We start from the raw sequence: 23259 nt of genomic DNA on the forward strand, positions 1-23259 counted from the left end.
TTTGATTTGTCAATCGCTTACAAGATAATAGGTATAAGTATATACATAGTTATAAAGACATGAAATTGGTACATATAAGAAAAATAAAAGAAACAATAGGACAGGGACGGTAGGCACGTTGGTGCGCTTATGCACACCCCCTACAGACCTCTTAGGAAAGGGGTGAGGTCAATAGTGGACAGATTCTGCCGAAACGTCGCTACAACTTTAAAAGCACAACTATAATAACGTGGGAAAATACCCGAACAAAGCTGAATCTCTCCCTCCTCTCTCTCTCTCTCTCTCTCACACACACACACACACATATATATATATAACCTTGTGCCTGTTCCTTTGTAGAATTGCATCAATTCAATTATACCAGAGTTATAAATAAGTGGTTTCCTCCCCTCCCACCTCCTACCCACAGACAATGGATTTATCGAAGAAAGAGCACAAAACCTGTTTGGATCCTGGTGATATTCTGGAGTGTAAAAATGGGAGGTTACACAAAGAACTCCTTAAGTTGCCGAGGGACCCAGACATGCCTTCCTTGGTGAATGCCATTGCATACTTTGGAACAAATCATGCCAAGCAGGCTTCTCTGAAAATGCCAGCAAAGGAAGAGAAGTAGGTACACGACCGTGCACAAATCATTCTACTTTAGCTCTTAACATTTTCTTTCTTTCTTTCTTTCTTTCTTTCTTTCTTTCTTTCTTTCTTTTTCTTTCTTTCTTTCTTTCTTTCTTTTCTTTCTTTCTTTCTTTCTTTCTTTCTTTCTTCCTTCCTTCCTTCCTTCCTTCCTTCCTTCCTTTCTTTCTTTCTTTTCTTTCTTTCTTTCTTTCTTTCTTTCTTTTCCTTCCTTCCTTCCTTCCTTCCTTCCTTCCTTTCTTTCTTTCTTTCTTTCTTTCTTTTTTTCTTTCTTTTTCTTTCGTCCTCATTGGAAAGGAAAGAGATGGGTCACATCAGAGTTGCCTTGTTGAAGACAATTGTATTGTCTTCATTCTTAGTCCAGCTTTTGACACCAACTATCTTACACCACCACTGTTTTTGGCTGTTCCAAGGATATTCCATACCTCTGATTCAGGTGATCCTGGGGGCACAGATAGCAATAGCACATAGACTTGTATACCGCTTTACAGTGCTTTATAAGCCCTCCTTCCTGCTTGAGCAGGTGGTTGGACTAAAAGACCTTCAAGGTCCCTTCCAATTCTGTTATTCTGTTCTGTAATTCCTCGCCGCCATCATACTTTCTGCTACAGGCAGCCCTCGACTTAACAACAGTTTGTCGAGTGACCGAAGTTACAACAGCGCTGGAAAAAGTAACTTTATGACCGTTTTCACACTTGCAACCATTGCAAGCCATCCCCACGGTCAGGTGATCAAAATCCAGACGCTTGGCAACCGACTCATATTTATGACGGTTTGCAGCACTCCGGGATCACATGATTCCCCTTTTGCAAACGTCTGACGAGCAAAGTCGGTGGGGAAGCCCGATTCGCTTCACAACTGCGTTACTAACTAAACAGCTGCAGTGATTCACTTCACAACTGCAGCAGGAAAGATTTTGAAATGGAGCAGTGGTCACAAGCTGAGGGCTGCTTGTACTGAATTCTAGACAGAAAGGAATACTTAATTGTTTCTGTCTCCAGGTCCTATCTTTGTGAATTCACTATTAACTGTTTTCTGTTGTCTAAATCAGGGGTCCCCAACCCCCAGTCCATGGATGGACACAGGGCTGTGGCATGCCACAAACCTGGCCACACAAACAAGCGAAGCCCCATCCGCAGGAAGCTGGCCTCCTCTGGTCCATGGAAAAACCTCTGTCCACAGAACCGGTCCCTGTGCCCTAACATTTGGGGTGTGATGACCCAGGGTGGGATACAAAAGCAACAAAGTCACAAAAACCAATGAAGTCCCTTTAATTCCTTCAACTTAGCTTCAAAGGTCCAATTATCATTGCCTGGAGAAAAAACTCCCCCACAAACAGTTGTGAAAAAGGAAGAACTTCCGTTCAAACTCAAAATACATAGAAATTATAAATAGAAAAAAAACAACAGAAACCACACTGAAGCGATAAAGGAGACAAGGCAGGATAAGGGCTTGAAGACGTCCACAGATATCGAAATACCCACACAGGGAAGGATGCCAGAACTCAGATAAGAACTGAAAGCCTAGAGATATTTTCACGCTTTGCTTCCAGCACTGGCCCATGCACAGTTTGTCCTTTTAAACAGTCCTCACAGCTGCAGCCCATGAAGGGGATCAGGACCCTTTCCTCCCCTGTAGACCACACCATTCACGTTTCTCCCTTATCCGCTCCTCCCTGCGTGCCCTAGGATGAAGAGGGGATGGGCCTGGGTCTTCCTCTGAATGCCCAGCTCGTCTGTGCCCTTCCCCAGTTTCCTCCACAACCTCCGGAGCCACACTCCTCCACTCCCATTCCTGTTCCTCCTCCCCTTCTGAGTCAGATTCTAATGGGCATGACATGGGGGCCGCTGGTTTAAATCTGTCCGCAGACCCCTCACCCAGTTCTCTCTTGCATCAACAGAGGCCTCCTCTCTCATTTTAACCCTCTCCCCATTCACCCCCAAGCCCTTTCCCTTCAGCCTGCCTCACTCACTTAAAACTCATCTTCCGCCATTCATTGGTAGTTGCATATCCGAATCTTTCTCTTAACATTGGTTCCAACGCACAGGATGAACACACTGCAACATGTGCTCCTTGTGAGTCAGACGTCTTCCCACCCATGTCCGTGCCACACCAGCCTCTCCCACTCCTTACCTGGGACTCCCACTGCTTCCCACTTCACCACCTACGCATCTTGGGGCTTCCACAGCAACTGAGACTCCCCAAGTTTGCTGTCACTAAGCAATGACATCACACTTCAGGATCAATTCACTCAGAGACGGCCATCCCGATTCCAACTGCCATTGTAACCTAAGGACTGCCTGCATTGTCCTTACCTTTAGCAGAATTTTTTGCACGGGAGGTGAGGGACTATAAAAAGCTTGTTAACTTTGAACCATACTTGTTTTATTTGAATCATACTTTAAACCATACTTATTGAACCATACTGTGAACCATACTGTGATGCCCCTGTTGGAATCTGATTCCGAGAGGGAGTTCGAGCAGCTGACAGGGAGTGGGAGTGTGTGCCGTGGCTGTGGAGGAAACTGGGGAAGGGCTCAAGCCAGCTGGGCATTCAGAGGAAGATCCAGGCCCACCCCCTCTTCATCCTAGGGCATGCAGGGAGGAACGGAGAAGGGAGCAACGTGAGTTACGTGGGTTATGGGGGAGAAAAGGGCCCTGATTCCCTTCATTAGATGCAGCTGTGAAAACAGGATTTAAAAAGGGTGTTTGTGTACAGAACCTTGCTGGAAGCAAAGCGTGCATTATCTTTGTTTGTCAAGTCCTATCTGGGTTCTGGCATCCTCCCAACTGTGTGTGTTTCATTATCTTTTGAAGTCTGCAATTCCTTATCCTTCCCTGTCTCGTTAATTGCTGCAGCGTGGTTTGTGTTGGTTTTTATTTATAACTTATATGTACTTTGGTTTCGGACTGAATTTCTTCCCTTTAAAAACTGTTCTTGGGAGAGTTTTTTTCTCCAGCCGATGATAACTGGATACTGAGGGCCAAGTTGGAAGTATTAAAGAGACTTTACCTACTTTTGTGACTTTGTTGCTTTTTTGCCACGCCCCAGGTCATCACACATACATTCTGGTGAGAGGGAAGTTCCCTGAGGATGGACTGGAGCACGAGTCTAAAAGTTTGGAAGACTAGATCTCTGGTCCCATTGACCGACCCCCCGATAGGATTCTGCAATGAAGAGTCATGTTTATAGTTTGGTGTGTATCTGCTTAATGGTTCTTTTTATTTCAGATAAGCACCTTAAGCATTAGCCTCTCCACACACATACACATGGGCAAAGGAATTAATCTAAAAACAGGATTGATTTGTTTGTTTCTGATGAAAGATCAAGAGAATTAATGAGCCTACAAGGCTGGTGAGAGGTGTTGACTGGGAGGGACTGAAAGAAAGGAGACAGAAAGTAAAATGAGTCGGGATGGAAAATACGAGCCTGTATTTAAAAAAAAAAGTATTAGGAGACAGATTAATCTTCCGACCGAACGAATGGAAATGGCCATGAGGAAAGAAAATGCAAAAGCAGCTCGGAGCAAAATGAAAAGAATTGTGTTACCAAAGAACGTGGAGTTATGCTAATGGGAAATATGAAAAAAGGATGCTTGGAAGAACAATGAAGTGAAAGAAGATGCAGATGAGGGGGGGAAATGTCCTTTAAGAAAATGATTGCTGCACAAAATGAGGATGAAAGAAAAAATACTGTACAATGTGTATAAGAGAAAGCATGGCAAAGGATGCAATGAAAGGGGCCAAGGAATAGTTACTGGCTGCTCCTCTGACTCACGTGAAGAGAACAGGAGGGAGGTAGCAGTGGGGACCAGTTAGGCCTCTTGAAACCCACCTTCCTTCCTTCAGCCAAGCCCTGCTACCATCCTGCTTATTCCTCCTCTTCAGCTACGCCTTGAAAGCCACTACAGCTGGCATAGTACAGCAGCCATTTGAGTGAGGGGTGGGGGAGAAACTTTTCTCTCAAACCAGGAACGAGCTGCTGTCAGACACGCAGAAACAATATTCACCGCCAGGCTCCCAGCCCCCGTGCAAGCGGGCAAGTGATGGTGAGACAACTAATCTTCTTCCCAGGAGGCTTTACAGCTACTGCAAGCATCCAGATCTCCTCCTAAAGTGGATATGACCATGTTCGTTCCTGCAGAAAAGTGAAGAATTCAGAAAAGTGTGGTGGAAGCAGAACAAGCAGCTGCTATTGTACCTGAAGTCTACATGAATTGTGGACTCACTTGAGCACTTTCTTGCACTGCCTGGACCACCACATATTTCATTGTCCCAAAAGAGAAAGAAAATAGTAGAAGTTTCCCTCTGATATTGTATGGCATGAAATTCCTAAAGGTGTTAGCCCTTTGAAGTAGACCAGAGTAGGAAAACAAAGTTATGAATCCTAATGGTATTTTTACTATAAGGTCAGAGTAACAGGATCTTGCAAATCTGAAAGTGCTTTCCCCATCCAGGCCTTTATTTACATGAACCTGGGGAACGTCAAGTCTGAGAAGTTTCCACAAATTACTTGTTTCTACTTTGGACTCAGATTTCCCTTATCTAACCGATGTCTTGTTTGTATCTATTCCTCCTGCTACTCAAGGTTCTTCCAATCCAAATGGTGACAACTGAAGAGGTCGTGGCTTATGAACTAAAAAAAATTAGATTGTTACATACTAATTTATTTACAATTGTTGGGAGAAATATCCATCTGGTTCAGTTCCAAGAGAGGAGACAAAATGGAGGCTAGAGACTGATTGAAAAGAGGTCCATTTATTGATGAAGCAGAAGCACATGGATGCTTCTGGCAGCTGACCACATGGAGTGGAGAGTGAGGGGTATTTATACCTTCTCTTAGGCTTTGCACTTGAACTTTCTGTTCCTGTGCAAGAACATGTATTCTATTGACTGTTGAGCTCTCAGGGTTGGTTGAAGTTTGGACTCTGATTCAATGTCATTAGGAGATTGTGCAATGTAGTAAACTCTGCTGCTGGTGGGTTAATCCTATTATGTCCTGGAGGGTCATGTCTTAATCCCATCATCCTGGAGCTAAAGGTCTTTTGTTTTGTAGATAGGATCCCCCAGTCTTTCTTAATGGGCAAAAAATATCTGCTGGGGGCTATTAAGAAAGACTTAAGAGGGGGCTGTCTTTTTCTGTCTCCAAGAGCATGTTTCTCCATTCCTCCTTTAGGGAAATATAATCTGCCTTTTTAATATTTCTCAAAATATTTCATTCTTCTAGGAGAGCAGGTCTTCCCTTACATATTTTTCCAAACTTATGTTCCACAAGAAACAAAGAAGTGGGAGATTCTTCCTACAAATCTTCTGTGCCATGAGAAGGCAACAAATCATGGGAAGGTGAGGGGAGGAGAGGAGAGGAGAGGAGAGAGAAAATGGTGTCCAGACAAGATTGCCTCAGAGTTTCTTTGCTGGCAAAACATTCTGAAAGGCTAGTGGCTATTGTGACAATTTTGTCCCCTGCTCAACCAGGATTCTGCTTAACGTAACTTTTACAATAAAAATAGAGCTAGTACTCCTGGTTGTGCTTCTTGTCTAGGCTACCTTGCAGGGCTCACAAAATGAGACCGTACCACATTAACAGTGACAAAAGTCCAACAGAAGATTGTAACCATAGATTTGAAATCACTAAGCTATTACTGTATTTTGCTATTCTGGACAGCACACCTGAGATCAGCCGTATAGAACAAATGGCTTTTTGTAGCAAGAAAATCTAATAAAAATGTCCTTGCAATGATGATTGCTAGGCTGCATTTCCTGGAATTTATTGACACTGTGGATCCTAGAGCAACTGATATGACAAATATACTTCTCAGAAAGCTGGAAGACATGAGAATTGCACTAGCTGAAGTGAAGGTTTGGCACTTCGGTAATGATATCACCAGTAAAAAGGAAGAATAGAGTACCTCAGACAAATATGTCTCTCCTTCTCTTCTCCTCTTCCAGTCTGCTTGAATATCACAGCCAGGCGTTTCAGGTCCCCTGAGTCTGTAATAAATTGATTGGATAAAAAGTGAAGTCAACCCCAAGTTGAAGTTGATGACTTCTGTTGACTCCAAGGATATGTTCATCTAGTTTTCTTCTCAACCATGTAGAAGTGATTGGTAGCTGCTCTTCGGGGACAGCTTTCTTAATTTCCCCATCAGTCTGTCTCTTTTCCTCACGGTCTCCTTACCCAAATTCCATCCAGGCTGTTCTTCTAGAGCCCAAACAACATTAACTAATTTTAAAAGTTTAGGGATCTCTTCCAACTTTAAAGGAATTAACAACATTAACTAAGTATGACCAACTGCTGAGGCACTGAATAGAATAGTGAAGATTAAAGGAAAGGGCAGCATAATCTACCTCCGAGTAAATGTATAGTTTTGCTTGGATTATTTTAATTAGGCTTCATGATAGAGATAGAGATAGAGATAGATAGAGATAGAGATAGATAGATAGATAGATAGATAGATAGATAGATAGATAGATAGATAGATAGATAGATAGATGATAGATAGATAGATAGATAGCTCAGTAGTTAACCCTGAGCTTGTCAGCTTTCCAGCTGACAGCCCAAGTTCAAGACCTGAGCACCACACGACGTGGTGACCTTCTGTTCTTACCCCAGCTCCTGCCAATTTAACTGTTTGAAAGCATGCAAATGCAAGTAGATAAATAGGAGCCACTTTGGTGGGAAGGCATAGTCATATTGGCCCCAAAAACGCCTTTGGACAACACTGGATCCCTCAGTTAAGAAACAGAGATGAGCATCACCCCCCAGAGTCGGACATCACTGGATAGCGGAAACCTTTACCTTTATCTCTTCAGTAGTCTTGTTTCTCTTTCCACCCCCAGCCCATAGAAAACCTCACTTATTTTTATTTTTAAAAGTTTAGAGATCTCTTCCAGCTTTAAAAGAATTGGGAAATTTGATGCTGGGGAGGTGTTATAAGTGGTAGATCTCACTTTTTAAGAATCAGCGTAGTGGCATGGTGGTTAGAGTGCAATATTGCAGGCTAATTCTGCCAACTGCCAACAGTTTGATTCTCACCAACTCAAGGTTGACTCAGCCTTCCATCCTTCTGAGGTCAGTAAAATGAGGACCCAGATTGTTGGGGGCAATAGGCTGACTCTGTAAACAGCTTAGAGAGGGCTGTAAAGCACTGTGAAGCGGTATATACGTCTAAGTGCTATTGCTGTTGTTGGCTCAATGATAGATACTGTGTTTGGCTGTGAAAAATGAATTGCGATTTGGAGATGCGATTCCATCAAGCCCAGACTAGCTTTTTAGGAAATGTGTGCTGGATTTGAAGAAGGCTAGGCCAGCTTTTAACACTTTTTAAGAGGACAGGAGAACAAACAAGCTCGACATAATTGGGCTCAATCTGTGGCAACTGTTTGACAGCACACAACTTGACAAAAAGGCCCCAGTCAGCACTGGACACCTTTGATCTTTCAAGCCTCTTTTCATCCTTGTTGTTTGGCTGCTAGCAGAGTTTTGAAAAGGAACCTGGCCCTTGCTTGTTCCTTTCTAATGACACTTTAGGTCACTGTAGTTTATTAGACGTTCTCTCTTGACAAAGCCATCGCAATTACAGCAATTACAGCGGAGGGCAAACCAATGACGCCCATGCGTGCTGCCATTTGTCATGTGTTAAATACGGGGACAGGCCATTCCATAATAGTCAGAGAACAATTACAACGTGATCACAATGGTCTTTGAAGCCCCAAAGGAAAAATCAGATTTGATGGGACTTGTTCGGCTCTGGAGTTCTATCAAGTGGCCAAAAAAGGGGGCATTGTTTTCAGTGATGGGGTTTGTTTGTGTTTGTTTTTTTTCTTTTTGTCCAAAGCAGAAAGAGCACAAACAGTTGTAAAATCTTTGAAATTTTACAACAGTTGCCTGAAGTCTCTACCTCCTTGTTATACCTTTCCCTGCTTCATCGGTGCATAAAATATAAATAGTTAACAAGAAGAGAGGATGCACACCTTTGAAGCACCAGGCATGAAATTATAGATGAGATTTTTTCAGAAGATGACAGTTAACAAAACGGGCTCTGAAATTCCTTGGATACCTTGTGATAAAACTCAATGGAACCTATGTTTAATCTATCAATCAGAACAGAGCTGGAAGGGACCTTGGAGGTCTGCTAGTCCAACCCAGTGCTTAAGCAGGACACCTTATACCATTTCAGACAGGTCCGGTCTTTTCTTAAAATCCACCAGCACCTACAAACCATTCCTCCGGTTAATTGTCCTCACTGTTAAGAAGTTTCTCCTAAATTCCAGGTTGCTTCTCTCCTTGATGAGTTTCCACCCATTTATTTTCACTAAGCTGTTTTTGCACCCTTAAACACTTGCTATCAACATTATTTGACATTCAACTAGGATTGCAGGTAGTCCTCGACTTACAGCAGTTCGTTTAAAGACTGAAGTTATGAGGGCCCCCAAAAAGAGTGGCTCATGATCAGTCCTCGCTCTTACAGCTGTTTCAGTGTTGCAGCTGGCATGTATTCAGATGGTTGCAGCATCCTGGTCTCGTGTGGCTGCCATTTGCAACTTTCCCAGCTGGCTTCCAGCGAGCAAAATCACTGGGGAAAGCTGAGTTCACTGAATGACTGCAGGCTTCGCTTAACAACCTTGGTGATTCGCTTAACAACCATGGCAAAAGAAGGTTGTAAAATCAGGAGCAACCAACTCAACAACCATCTCCCATAGCAGTGGAGGTTCCTGTCCCAATTGTAGCTGTAAGTCAAAGACGCCTTGTGTAAGAATATACTATATAAGAAAAATCTCAATAACAGCCTAATATTTTACCCAGATACACCATATTTTATTCAGAGATACCAGTGTAACCTCCCGCCATTTCCAGAGTCATTTGAAAGGTATTTTCATCTCTTTTATTTTCTAAACGGTTAATTGGATTTAAGGCTTGAGATGACGCATGAGCCGTCTTTCTTGATGGTGAAAAATGTTTAACCACAAATCCCTAGGTGACTTTTTTTCACATACGGTATTTTTTCATTTGTGAACAGAGAAATCAAGGACTAATTCTGTCTCCCAGGAAATGATTGGTTATACAGGAAGTCCCTGACTTACAACAGTCCGTTTAGCAACCTGATCAAAATTCAGACAATTGGCAACTGGTTCCTATTTACGACGGTTGCCCTGTCACGGGGTCATGCGATCACCTTTGGCGACCTTATGGCAAGCAAAGTCAAGGGGGAAACCCGGATTCACTTAACAACCGGGCTACTAACTTATCCACTGCAGCGATTCACCGAACGAATGGGGCACGAAAAGTTGTAAAATGGAACAAAACTCACTTAACAAATGTCTCACTTAACAAGAGAATGCTTGAGCTGAATTGCGGTCGTGTGTTAAGGACTACCTGTAAATGGTACAAGTTAAAACTTACAGTAATAGATGCCGAAATTGTTTCCCCTGAACTGTTTTTTTCCAACGGTAAGCATCCTCCATATTTCCATTAGCTTAAAAAGTTGTATATCCTTCTGTGGCAATATACAAACGAGCTCGATACCTGTGCTTCGCTACGAAACTATGTGGTCGGGCTTAATTTTGGGGGAAGGAAATAAGGGGGGACAAACTCTGCCTCTGCCTACCAACATCCATCGGTATTCATCTGGCTAGCGTCCTGTCAGTGTGTGAGAGAGTTGAGGGCTGTTTGGAAAGTGGAACAGTATTTGCTGTGAGCAAGAAGGAGACAGCAAGGAGCCTGGGCGTGGCTTAGCTCAACTGTTCTGTACTAAAGCTGCTTACTGCTGTGAAACTAAAACTGAAACTCCTCTCCTCTGCTTGTGTTTTGCATTTGGAACAGATTTCTTTTCAGGTGGGAGGGGGAGTAGAACTCCTTAGCATCAGAGCCGGTTAACAATAATATACGAAATACTAATCCTCTGATGGTCATTTTGAAAAATCCTTTCTTAGTGAGCACTTAGAAGCCAAGAGGAACATATGTGCCAAATTTCAAGTTTGTAGGCTTTATAGTTCTGGAGATTTTGTGATGATGCGTGAGTGGCATTTCGCTTTTATATATAGGTGGATAGAAGAAGATAGATGTAAAAAGTTAGGAGCTTGTTAGGCTCGATTTGCCCTTTCCATGGTTTGTCACAGGCTGCTTTTTGATTAAAAATCCGCTTAGTCTGCCATGCCATTCTCTCAATTTTCTTTCATTTTCTTCTTTTCAATCTTGGGAAACACAAAATGTCCAACATCTCATTTCCTATCTCCGTTATACATATATGTATATATATATTTATATATATTTTATTCGCCAGCGCTCAAATTTTCCTTTGACTTAACAGAAGCTCATTAAAGATATTTTTTTAAAGAAAAGCACCAAAATTATATTCTCTTATGCTTTTTTAAACCTTGGAAAGATATTTCCTTTGTGGGTGAATATCATATTGTAAAGCCTTCCTAATATGCCACCCTGGTTTTCCTCCATATAGGACATGTTAATACTAAGGATTATAAAGGTAAAGGGAGGGAACAAAAAAAAAAACCCCAATATGTGATGTAAATGGCTCAGTAGGAAATTATTTTAATAAGCAGTCTGAATTACATCTTTCATCTCAGCTCTTTTCTCTCATGCCAGATGCAATTTTGAGAAGTTTCATTAAAAGTACTTCAGGGCTGGTACAGCATGAAAAGTTGTGTCATTTCAAGCAGTACCAAAAATGAAGGCATATCACATGAAATTTTAACGTGAAAGGAAAAGAGGACAAAAGAAGAGGATATAAGTACCTCAGGGTTGAATAGTCTTTGGAGCTCCCTGTGCTTGGTTGTTTTCTTACAGACATTTTGTTACCCAGCTAGGGAACATCATCAGAATGAGTGAGAGTGGGATTTGTTCCCTGTTTATATACCGATACGCCTTAACTTACGATTGATCATTTAATGACCCTCCATGGTCATGTGACAGCACTTTGGATACTTGCCAGGTTTATGGCCATTTCCAACATTCCACAGTCACATGACTGCATTTTGCAATGATTTGCTAAAAACTGCCATTTCAAAGGTAAGAATGCAGGATTTTAAAGTATTTATTAGCCACCACAATGTCATCTGTCTTCCTACATTCAGAAAGAAACAGGTATATTTCTACCTTCCACCTCAGTGCACTAAATAGCTCCACTCAGTGGCAAATTGAATTATGTTCTTTCTGGATTCTTTCTTAAATTCTTCTAGGTGGAACAACTAACCCCTTTATTTTTGTACCGCTTGTGTTGTACACGTCAGCTTGCTGAAGTTCCTGTTGCTGGCTTGAAGGACATGTAGAGATGTGAAGTTGCTATTTATTTAACTGAGATGGCTGTTGTTGCCATTTTCCCATCCTGGTGCTGTAGCTTAAGAAAAAGCTATCTGCCTTTTTTGGAAAAATACAAATTTAAATGGCTGAATTGCAGTTATGTATAAATCTCTGGGTGAGCTAAATATCTCTTTGCACTTGTTTGGTGGTCATCCAGAATTTTGCAGCTCATATTTGGCAACGGTAAACCTTGAAATCCTGGAAATTAAGTGCATCTGTGATTCTGGCTTTTGCTTAGACTTCGATTTTTTAATTTTTTTTATTTTAAAACAATCCATTATGGTTTTCCCCTTAAAGCTACTGTTAAATTATCAAATATCAAACAGAATTAGGTGAACCAAACTGTTATTGGTATTATTACTTTAACTTATTTTAACTCCAGGGCATCGTTTATTTTATGATGAATGTAAAAACCCGACTTTTTTCTATTTTAATTTGCTGTTCCGTTACCATGGCAATTATACCAAGCAAAAAAATGGCAATGGATAAGTTTGGGGTAGCAAAAATAAAAAACATGTTGGGCTTTGGGAAAGACGGGGGTAGATAATTGGCAAGTTCCAGATACCATGCTAATGCATTTCTGCTATTTATAGTCACTCTTCTGGATCAGGTTTGTCAGTAGACAGAAAAAAAACAAAAACAAATGAATATATAAGTACATTTCTTTCTTTTATCTGTATTATAGATACTTAAAATTTGAAGCATTTCTTAATTTTTATGTATCAGATACAGATTCCTGTTAGAATATAGTGAAGCTTTAGCGAGAATAGCAGTGTTCCAATATTTGAGGGGCTGCCACAGAGAGGAAGGGGTCAAGCTATTTTCTAAAGCACCCGAAGGCCAGACAAGGAATAATGGATGGAAACTAAACAAGGAGAGATTCAACCTAGAAGTAAGGAGAAATTCTCTGACAGTGAGAACAATCAACAAATGCAACAGCTTTGCCTTCAGAAGTTGTGGGAGTGTGATCACTTAAGACTTTCAAGAAGAGATTGGACTGCCATTTGTCAGAAATGGTGTAGTGTCTCCTGCTTGGGCGGGGGGGGTTTGGACTCAATGACCTACAAGGTCCCTTCCAACTCTGATTATCTGTTTAATATCAGCCATGCCCAAGTTGTACACAGTCCAGCCGACAGAAGAATTGGGGGCAGATGTAGTCTTCTAACATCTGGAGGATATGGAGCTTAAAACAGCGGCAGTATACAGGTAGTCCTCGACTTACGATCACAATTGGACCTAAACGTATGTTGCTAAGCAAGACAATTGCTAAGTGAATTTGCCCCATTTTACAGCCTTTCTTGCCACAGTTGTTAAGTGAATCACTGCAGTTGTTAAGTTGGTAACATGGCTGTTAAGTGAATCTGGCTTCCCCATTGACTTTGCTTTGTCAGAAGGTTGTAAAAAGGGGTCGTGTGACCCCGGGACACTGCAGCCATCATAAATGTGAGTCAGTTGCCAAGCACCTGAATTTTGACCACGCGATCATGAGGATGCTACAAAAGTCGTAACTGTGGAAAACGGTCTTAAGTCACTTTTTCCAGTGCCGTTGTAACTTCAAATGGTCACTAAATGAATCATTGTGAGGACTACCTGTGCTTTGTGTGAAAGATAAATTACGAGGTGGCTAGCTGGTTGCTTGGAAATCTCTTCTTACAGGTTCAATTGCAGAGAGTCAGGCACAAAACAGCTTCCCATCATACATACATTGTATGAACAACATTTACTTAATGACTGCTGCAAAAAAAAGAAGTCATAAGATCAGATCAGTCACATGACCAACACAGTTTACAACCATCATAACATTCAACTCTAATGGACAGGCTTCTTTACGGTCATATGTCGAGGAGTATCTACTAGTTTTCTGCACATTGCAGAGAGCTGGAGTAGGTGAGCCTGAAAGTCCTTCCCCCTTCCATATGTCTACCATTTTGTGAAATAAAGAAACCAAATCTACTGATGCAGTGAAGTTCTTCTTTTATTCCACCCTATCTTTTAAACAGATATTTAAACAGATCAAATCCACCCAGAGATTCAACGTGCACACTTAAAAGAAAAACATAAACAAATAGTACAGAAGAGGTTTCGGAAGGGGTCCTTGGTGTTCTCTGAGCTTGGTTGTTTTCTTGCAAACGTTTCATTACCAAACTAGAGCGGTGCGGTGGCCTAGAGGTGGAGCTCTCTCCTCACAATCTGGAGGTTGTGAGTTCGATCCTAGGTAGGGGCAGATATTTCTCTCTCTGGGCACAATGAGAATATATCTGCTGAACAAACTCTGCATTGGCAACAGGAAGGGCATCCGGCCAGTAAACACTCGGCTCCCTTCATTTGCCCAGACTCCACCCCGCAGGGGATTATGGGTTGTTAACATGGGAATGGGACAATTTGACATAGCCAACTTGCTGCAGCCAACTTGTCACAGCCAACTCATTACGGCCAACTTGCTGTGAGACAACTCACCATGGCCAGCTCGCCATGGGACAACTCGCTGGGGTACAATATAACAATTATATTCAATTATTTAAAATAAATAAAAAATATTTTAATTTTTGCCATTTGCATTTTATTCCGTCCCTCCTTTTGCATCCTTTCTTTAATGATCCCAGTCCGCCATTTCTTTGATATTAGTGTAACTCTTGCCCCACAGTGAGTTGTCCTGTGGCGAGATAGCCATGATGAATTGACTGTGGCAAGCTGATTCTGGGGAGTTGGCCATGGTGAATTATCATAGACCCTTGACAGACGAACACTGATGGTGTTACCTACTTTGGATAATGAAATGTCTGCAAGGAAACAACCAAGCTCAGAGAGTCCCCAAGGACCCCACAGTTCAACCCTCAGCTGCGAATATTCTCCTATACAGACACTATCTATGTTAAAATATCCAACCTCCAATTTCCTTTTACTAAGATTTATCACCTATGACCTGCTTCTCCTTTTTTTAAAGTTCAAATAAGATCAGCCTCCCCTACAAAATGAAGAGAGACATGCTCGCTCATGAGGGAAAGTCCTGCGAAGCAGGAGGAAACAAACATCGCATTGCCAGTTATTGGCAAAGCACACTAACAGACATCAGTCCATATATTGCCAACATTAATAATTCTCTCTCTAATCATTTGCGACTCCTTCCTGAGTTTGCCAAGTAAAGTGGGTTTGGCGTTTGCTAGACTGTTAAAGGATTGTTTTTTTCCTCAGTTTTTGCTTCCATTCAGAACTGAAAAAGACCAATCATATTATAAGGAACATTTAAAAAAAACATTTTAAATGTTGTTGTTTTTTAAACTTTTGATGGGCTCTTTAAATGTTTTGGAGAGACTTTATCAGGACTCCTGTCCTGTCCTATCCTATCCTATAGTCCTATCAGGCAGGACAAAAAGTAATAGGTGAAAGATCATTAGAGAGAAATCCAACCTAGAACTGAGGATAAATTTCCTTTCAGTGGGAATCAGTGAAACAACTTGCCTCCAGAAACTGTGAGTGCTTCAACACTGGAGGTTTCCAAGAAGAGACTGAATAGCCGTTTGTCTGGAATGGTAAAAGGTCTCCTGCTTGGGCAGGGAATTGGACCAGAAGACCTCCAAAGTCTCTTCCAACCCTATTATTCTATAATTTTAGAATAATAGGGTTGGAAGAGACCTTAAAGATCTTCCAGTTCTAATTCCCTGCTCAAGCAGGAGCTCTTATACCAAATTCTATCAATATCTGTATTATCTCTTCACTAAGTGAGCGTAGTCAGTAATAATGTAATAATAATAATAATAAAATATAATAAAATAATCATATATGCAGCATGGTTTTGTTCAGACCCCAGTGTGCACATGTTTCACCTCTCCTGCAGGATCTGCATTGGTTGCCGATTTGCTTCCAGGTGCAGTTCAAGGTGCCGGTTGTCATCTTTAAAGCCCTTCATGGCTTGGGACCGGATTATCTGAGGGAACGTCTCTTGCCGGTCACATCTACCCGACCCATTAGAGCGGGGAGGCAAGGAATGTTGTGGGTCCCATCCCTGAGGGAGGTACACCTGGTGGGACCAGAAGAAGGGCCTTCTCCTTGGTGGCTCCCTCTCTCTGGAACATCATTTCCCCCAGAGATTAGAATGGCCCCCTCTCTAATCCTCTTCCGGAAGGCACTGAAGACCTGGTTCTGCCAGCGGGCCTAGGGAACTCAGAGCAGGACGGAGCCTATCAAATGGCTTGTGTGATCTGCTGTCGTCAGAGCGGTGGGGTGGGAGTTGGGGGTTGATTTTTTTTTTCCCCAGAGATTGTTCTATTGTACTTTATTAATTTATTTGATTCTTTTTGTTAGTTTTTTATTTTTTTTATTTTGGATGGTTTTACGTTCTGTAAGCTGCCTCGAGTCGCCATGGGTGAATAGGCGGCAATATAAATCCAATAAATAAATAAAATAAATAATGCATGGCAGTCTGTAAAGCTCTTGGTGTTGTGAAGTCTCTGTCAGGCCAATCACAGGATGTCTGACGATGTGATGGGTTACCATGTGGGACTCTTCGTGTCTGGTTCGGTGGGATGCAAGCAAGGCCCCGATCTAATTAAAAACAACAGACTTATTATCCAAAGCAAAGTCTCGCTAATGGGCATCCCTCCGCTTTCCCAGAGCTTTAATCCACAGGCGTAACTCCTAGAAGGGACCCCGAGGAGGTCGCATCAAACCAATTCTGTTGGGCATTGTCATCGTGTGTTAATTGAATCAGCGTGTATTTCAGCCAACTTCTCCAAATGAGCCAAAGGATAGGAGCATTGTTCCATTCATTTTCCCAAGGCCAAGACTGATAGCAAAATGCAGCAGTGCTCCACTGTGATAAAACAGAAATGATTTTCTTCAAGATGTTTGTCATAACTATGCTGGAGATTTGGACAGAGTCCAAACTTAAAAAGGACTGAGACTTAAAAGCTATGGAAGGCTACTTCTGGAATACAATACAGATAGTCCTCAACTTACGACCACAATTGAGCCCAAAATCTATGTTGCTAAGTGAAATATTTATTAAGTGAGGGGTGCTGCATTTTACAACCTTCCCTGCCACAGTTGTTAAGTGAATCATTGCACTTCACTAAGTGAATAACATTGCTGTTAAGTGAATCTGGTTTCCCCATTGATTTTAGCAATATCAACAGCACTTAGACGTATAGACCGCTTCACAGTGCTTTACAACCCTCTCTAAGTGGTTTTACAGAATCGGCATCTTGCCCCCAACAATCTGGATCCTCATTTTAGTGACCTCGGAAGGATGGAAGGCTGAGTCAACCTTGAGCCGGTGAGAATCAAACTGCTGGCATTCGGCAGAATTAGCCTGCAGTACTGCCTTCTAACCACTGCGCCACCACAGCTCTTTGCTTCTGACTTTGCGTGTCACAGCTGATCATGTGATCCCTAGACACAGCCACCGTCATAAATATGAACCAGTTGATCACATGACCATGGGGATGCTGCAATGGTTGTTAAGTGTGAAAAACAATCATAAAGTCACTTTTTCAGTGCCGTTGTCACTGAACGGTCACTAAATGAAATGTTGTAAGAGAACTACCTGTATTAAGTCCCAGGATGTCTTTGTTCATCAAGATGTTGTTCAGTTGGACTTTCCAAGCAACCTTCCATTCAAGTGTAAAGGTAGCCCTCAACTTATGACCAGAATGGGCCCCAAAATTTCCATCACTAAGCAAGCGGCATCAAGTGAGTTGTGCTCCATTTTACTATGTTTTGCCCCAGTAGTTAAGTGAATCACTGCAGTTGTTAAGTGAAGTCTGCGGTCATTAAGTGAATCCAGCTCCCCCCAGTGGTGGTATTCAAATTTTTTTACTACTGGTTCTGTGGGAATGGCTTAGTGGGCATCTTGTGGCTTGGTGGGCATCTTGTGGCTTGGTGGGCGTGGCAGGGGAAGGATACTGTAAAATCCCCATTCCCTCCCCACCCCATTGACCTGCTTTCCAGCTCCGTTCTCCTGTGCAGGGCAACAAAAGAAGACCCAGCCAATCAGCTGGGACTCAGGAGGCAGAGAAGAGATGGGGGCGGGGCCAGTCAGAGGTGGTATTTGGCGGTTCTCCAAACTACTCAAAATTTCCGCTACCGGTTCTCCAGAACCTGTCAGAACTGGCTGAATACCATCTCTGGCTCCCCCCCCCCTTAACTTTACTTATTACAAGCCAGTTGGGAAGGTCACAAACGGTAATCACATGATCCCTGGACCAGAGGTCTCCAACCTTGGCAACTCCCAGAATTTGAAGCTGGCTGAGGAACTCTGGGAGTTGAAGTCCACAAGTCCTAAAGTTGCCAAGGTTGGAGACCCCTGCCCTGTCACAAATACAGATAGGCCTCAATTACACTGATTGTCGATATGTTTTTAGGTGCAGTTGGAGGAGCTAGTCTTTCCTGGTACGTCTCGATTTATGACTTATAGTTGTTAAGTTAGTAATCTGGTTAAATCAATCTAGATTCCCCATTGACATTGGTCACAAAAGGGAATCACATGACGACACTTCAGCCATCAACCAGTTGCCAAGCATCTGAATTTTGTTCACGTGACCACCGGGATGTTGCAACAGTCGTAAGTATGAACAATAGTCACATGTCATTTTTTTCAGTGCCAGTGTAACGTCAAACTGTCACTAAATGAACCATTATAAGTCGAGGACTACGTGTACATGCCAGTTGTCAATAGCTCAAATTTTGATCACATCACCATGGGATGCTGCAATGGTCCTAAGTGTGAAAAACTGGTCATAAGTCATTTCCCGTGGCATTGTAACTTCAAATGGTCACTAAACGAATGGATATAAGTCGAGGATTACCTGTGTTTGATATATTTTATATAAAAGTAATATCTTAAGAGCATAGACAGTTCCTTTTTTTTTCCTGCCACATGGAGGTTGCCTGGATGGACAGTTTCACACCATATATTTTGCTTTTTAGGAACATTTCGAAGCTCTGACTGATCACCATAACCTTGTAAACGTTTTTGCTCTTTTAGGCCTGTGCAGAATTCATCTCAGTCTGCAATATATGAACATTTGGGATGCTGCCAAATGCATGTTCCTGACTGGCAGGGCCTACAGGATATTATTACTCTTGAAAGCAATGGCACTTCACCTCCCAAAAGATCAAGCCGAGATCGTGAACCCGTCGCGGATGGTAGATCTCCATCCCCGCTGGAGGTGCTCCCACCATTTTACTCCACTTCCGTTCCTGAAAGGAATAAATCTGATGTACTGCTGAACCAGGTCTTCATTATGGAAGAAAGACAGATGGTAAATTATTATTTTGCTTCATAAGAAGAGTAGCCAATATTCACTCAGGGAGCCAAGAGATGACAAACAGTTTTCAGCGAGTAGGCATGACATAACCTTTTAAAGAGTCTGTTGTGGGTCCTCCGACAAAAGTGACAGGTGTCAGGAATGTGCATATTCACAAATGACAGCAGTGGTAGACATCTCAGTCCCACTAGCTCCATTAATCAACCTGTCAATTTGACGGCATTGTTCCCTCCTTGTGTTCCCTCCAAGATATTCTTCAACTTCACCTTCAAAAGTTCTTCTCTTTGATTGTTTTTTTTTAGGTAGGTTCACACACTTCGAAACTCAAAACAGATAGTCCTCGACTTATGACCGGTGGGCCTACCCACCCTTTGCTAGGACCATTGGCCCTACCTAAGGAGTTCTTACAACCCAGATTCAAAGCTCTGAGGGCCACTTCCTCCCACAGTCACATTACTGCACTTCGGGCACTTGGTACCTGGGCCACATTTACATCCATTTGTGCTGTCCTACAGTCACATGATCATGATTTAGGACAGTTTTGTCCCAAAGTGGCATTTGCGTTCAGTTTTTGGCAAAACTGGGCCCATAGCAAGCCATTGGTTCACTTAACTACCACAGTGTTCGCTTAACAACTTCCACAAAAAAGATCATACAATCAGATTGCTCACGTGAGAACCTGCTTTACGATAGTCATGAGTTAGGACCATGGTGGGCAGACTCCAAACTTGAGGATTACCTGAATTTACCTTTCCTATTTTATAAGAAGTGCCCTATGGAATCTACTGTGTAACATTCCAGTTGCACATGTATTTATTTAAAACCTTCCAGTCACACCTAGAATACTGCATCCAGTTTTGGTCACCACACTATAAAAAGATGTGGAAACTGATCAAGGAGAGATTCAACCTAGAAATAAGGAGAAATTTTCTGACTGAACAATCAACCAATGGAACAGTTTGCCTTCAGAAGTTGTGGGAGCTCCATCACTGGAAGCTTTCAAGAAGAGACTGTCAGAAATGGTGTAGGGTCTCCTGCTTGGGCAGGGGGTTGGACTAGATGACCTACAAGGTCCCTTCCAACTCTGTCAATCTGTTAAAAAAAAAGTCTGGATTAGCAGGGAATTGGTTCACACGAAGGCAACTGTGTGTGACTGTGAATATATTCATGCTCAGAGACATCACATTGCCAGTCCCTGCTCTTAGCAATCAATGTAAGAGTCAAAATGGATAGTCAAAAGAAAATACTTAAATTTGCAATCAGCCTACATTTAAAGCCTTATGTAGATTTTTTTTAAAAAAAAAACTGCTTTTTTAAAGAGGTATTTAAATGTGCTACTTTACCTCCTCTCTTATTTCATATTTAGATATTATGCATCCTTTTGGCATCATGGAAATCTCTGGATTCTATTTTCTTTACTTGATGATGCTCCAGGAAGCATTAAGTTTACTCTGCCGAAAAATGTCACCTTAGTGATAATATCCAAAGTAATATAAACTTTATATCTACTGATTAATGTGTAATGGCTCATTCCTGCACATGAGCTCACTTAATTCTGCATTAAAAATGGGAGAAAATAGATATGCCAGGAACTAACTTGAATATAGGCCAGTGTTTTTCGACCTTAGTAACTTTAGGATATGTGGACTTCAACTCCCAGAATTCCTCAGCCAGCATAGACAGAAGTGCTTTTCTAAAGCTTTTCACCATACTCGTTAAGTGAATGTTGCAGTCGTTAAGCAAATTTGTTCATTTGAATGGCATTTTGTGCCAAAAACTGGTTAAAACGTTACAGATTGTTGTGTGACTGCAGAACGCTGTAAGTGATTATTAAAGGCAGCCGGTTGTGAAGCGCACAACACGTGTTTGCGTGTCCACATTGGTGTGTGTACGTGTGTGTGTGTAGCATTAGCATTTACAACAGCCAGTGTGCTGCTTTATGGGCCCTAAATCACCTATTCTATGGTCTTAGTAAATTCAAAAGGTTGTTAATCAACTTGAGGTTAGTCAAGGATTACTGCAGGGTTGGGCCACTACAGGTTCGGGCAAACTGGATGTTAATTTTACATCTGGTAAAATGGGGCAAAACTCACTTAACAAATTTCTCACTTGGCAATAGAAATTGCGGGTTCAATTGTGGTCATAAGTTGAGGACTACCGGTATAGGATCTCGTAATATCACTGGAGGGGTTTTAGGGTCCAGCAAAACACCTGTAAAGATGGCATGTCTAAACTATTGAAAGCATTTTTTCAGCAGGGCCCCTGCACTGATAAGAAAAGCTGCCTAATTATGCCTGTCTTCATTGTGCCAATTTTGTGTGTGTGTGTATGTGTGTGTGTGTCATTCAGGCTTCCCCAGATACTTTGTTCCAGGCTGCTGCAGCAGAGAAATTCCGACAGGAGGAAGAGAGGCGAGCAAAGGACTTTGAACAGATTTTAAACTCTCACATTGAAGACCTGCAAAGGCAGTCAGCGAACACCATAAAGAACTATGCCACTCTCAAGCAAACCCACCACAGATGAACCTTTTTTAAAAAAAAACACAAAAAAACCTTAAATTGTACAGATAATCCCTGCACCAATCATCAGCTACCATTTGAAAAAAAAAAAAAAACTTTAGCCAAAGAAAAATTTTGTAATGTGAGATTTTATATCGTTTTGCTGTGGATTTCATTTCAACATGAATTTGGAAGATTGTGTATCAAAAGGTCTCAAAAGAAAATCTGGAAATTAAATCAAATTCTGTTTCTTATTCGAAATGCTGCATCTAAAATGTTCTAGGAAACTGATTCAAAGTGGGTTGCAAGGCTGGGAACCAAATGCACACCTAATGTGGATGTTATGGGTCTCATCAAAACAAGAAACAGTTTCAAATATTTCACCTCTTGAGTAACGATGGGGATTTAGAATAAGCCTTTCAGGATGCATAAATCTGGGTGACCACTAGATGGTGGCAAAGCAGTGCAAAAAAACAACCTTTTCTGTTGCTTATAATCCCTTCATTGACTGCATTTTTGCAGCCCAGATAGGGCAGCGTCTTTCCTTAATTCAGATACAAAAATAATTTTCCCTGGAAAAAAAATCTAACTAAATAGAACGGGAGCAGCAAATATACTATAAGGATGGGTTTCTGGGTTTCTGCTCTTTCAAATTTGATACAGACCCTTTAAAGCAATTACCTCTTGTAGGACAGGAGGGAGAAAATACTAAACTTTACTTGATTCATTAAGGGGGTTGCTTTAATAAATGTTTTAAAAATCTTTTCTAGACCTGTATTGACTACCCATATGGTAGATAACTGCTTACTTTAGAGGAGTTAGTTGGCCATATAAATGCAATGAGTGAATGAATGTCTATGGAGATTCTCAGTCACCCTGTCATGGTAAAGGTGCTTTTTCAAGAGGCAACTGGAACTTTCTTTGTTTTTTCTTGACGTTTCGCTTCTCATCCAAGAAGCTTCTTCAGTCAGAACTGAGCCCCGTTTTCTCATAATAAATCATCAGGGTGTTTCTTCAGTTGTTTTACAGAAAGGTGCAGGGTTGGCTGTGTTAAGAGATGCTCCAGGAGGATGCTACCTGCATCTTTGCCTGTTGTCATGTAAACCAACTGGGATCCTTGGAGACAGAAGATTAAATTCTGTGATGAGGTTAAAGGAACTTGATATTTTTAGCTAAAGAAGAGGCTGTAAGGGACAGGGGTGGCCTTCAACAATTTCAGCAACAGGTTCTGGGCCTGGTTGCTGGGTGGGTGTGGCCATGGTGGGCGTGGCCTAGTTGGCCTCCTGTACCACCGGGGGAGGGGCGTTTTCACTTTCCCCAGGCTCCGGAGGCTTTCCTCGAGCCTCTGGGACAGCGAAAAATGCCTTCCCCGGGCACCAGAGATCCTCCAAAAGCTGGAAACGGGCCCGTTTCCGAACTTCCAGGAGGCCCATTTTTCCCTCTCCCCAAGCCTCTGCGCGGGCCCTGTACTTACATCCAAAACGGGCCACATGGAGACTCCCGGGAGGGGTGAGGTGGGTAGGGCCAGCCAGGGGGTGAGATTTGGTGG

The 23259-nt window shown here is 42.1% G+C and overlaps 1 protein-coding gene across 3 annotated transcripts in view; it reads left to right on the forward strand.

Annotated features, from left to right (window-relative positions):
- The window catches only part of DEUP1 (deuterosome assembly protein 1), a 76733-nt gene extending 54890 nt beyond the window's left edge, over window positions 1-21843 (forward strand). For all 3 annotated transcript variants that reach the window (XM_087966136.1, XM_087966137.1, XM_026679926.2), the window contains exons 11-13: window positions 410-609; window positions 18930-19206; window positions 21562-21843. In XM_087966136.1, coding sequence (XP_087822262.1) covers window positions 410-609; window positions 18930-19206; window positions 21562-21735 — 651 coding nt within the window. In that variant the 3' untranslated portion in view covers window positions 21736-21843. The remainder of the gene's footprint in view (window positions 1-409; window positions 610-18929; window positions 19207-21561) is intronic.
- Window positions 21844-23259: the final 1416 nt, after the last annotated feature.

Source organism: Notechis scutatus, chromosome 5 (assembly GCF_049901735.1).
Source record: "Notechis scutatus isolate UNSWTSFEM ecotype Mainland chromosome 5, rNotScu1.2, whole genome shotgun sequence".
NCBI classification, from domain to species: domain Eukaryota; kingdom Metazoa; phylum Chordata; class Lepidosauria; order Squamata; family Elapidae; genus Notechis; species Notechis scutatus.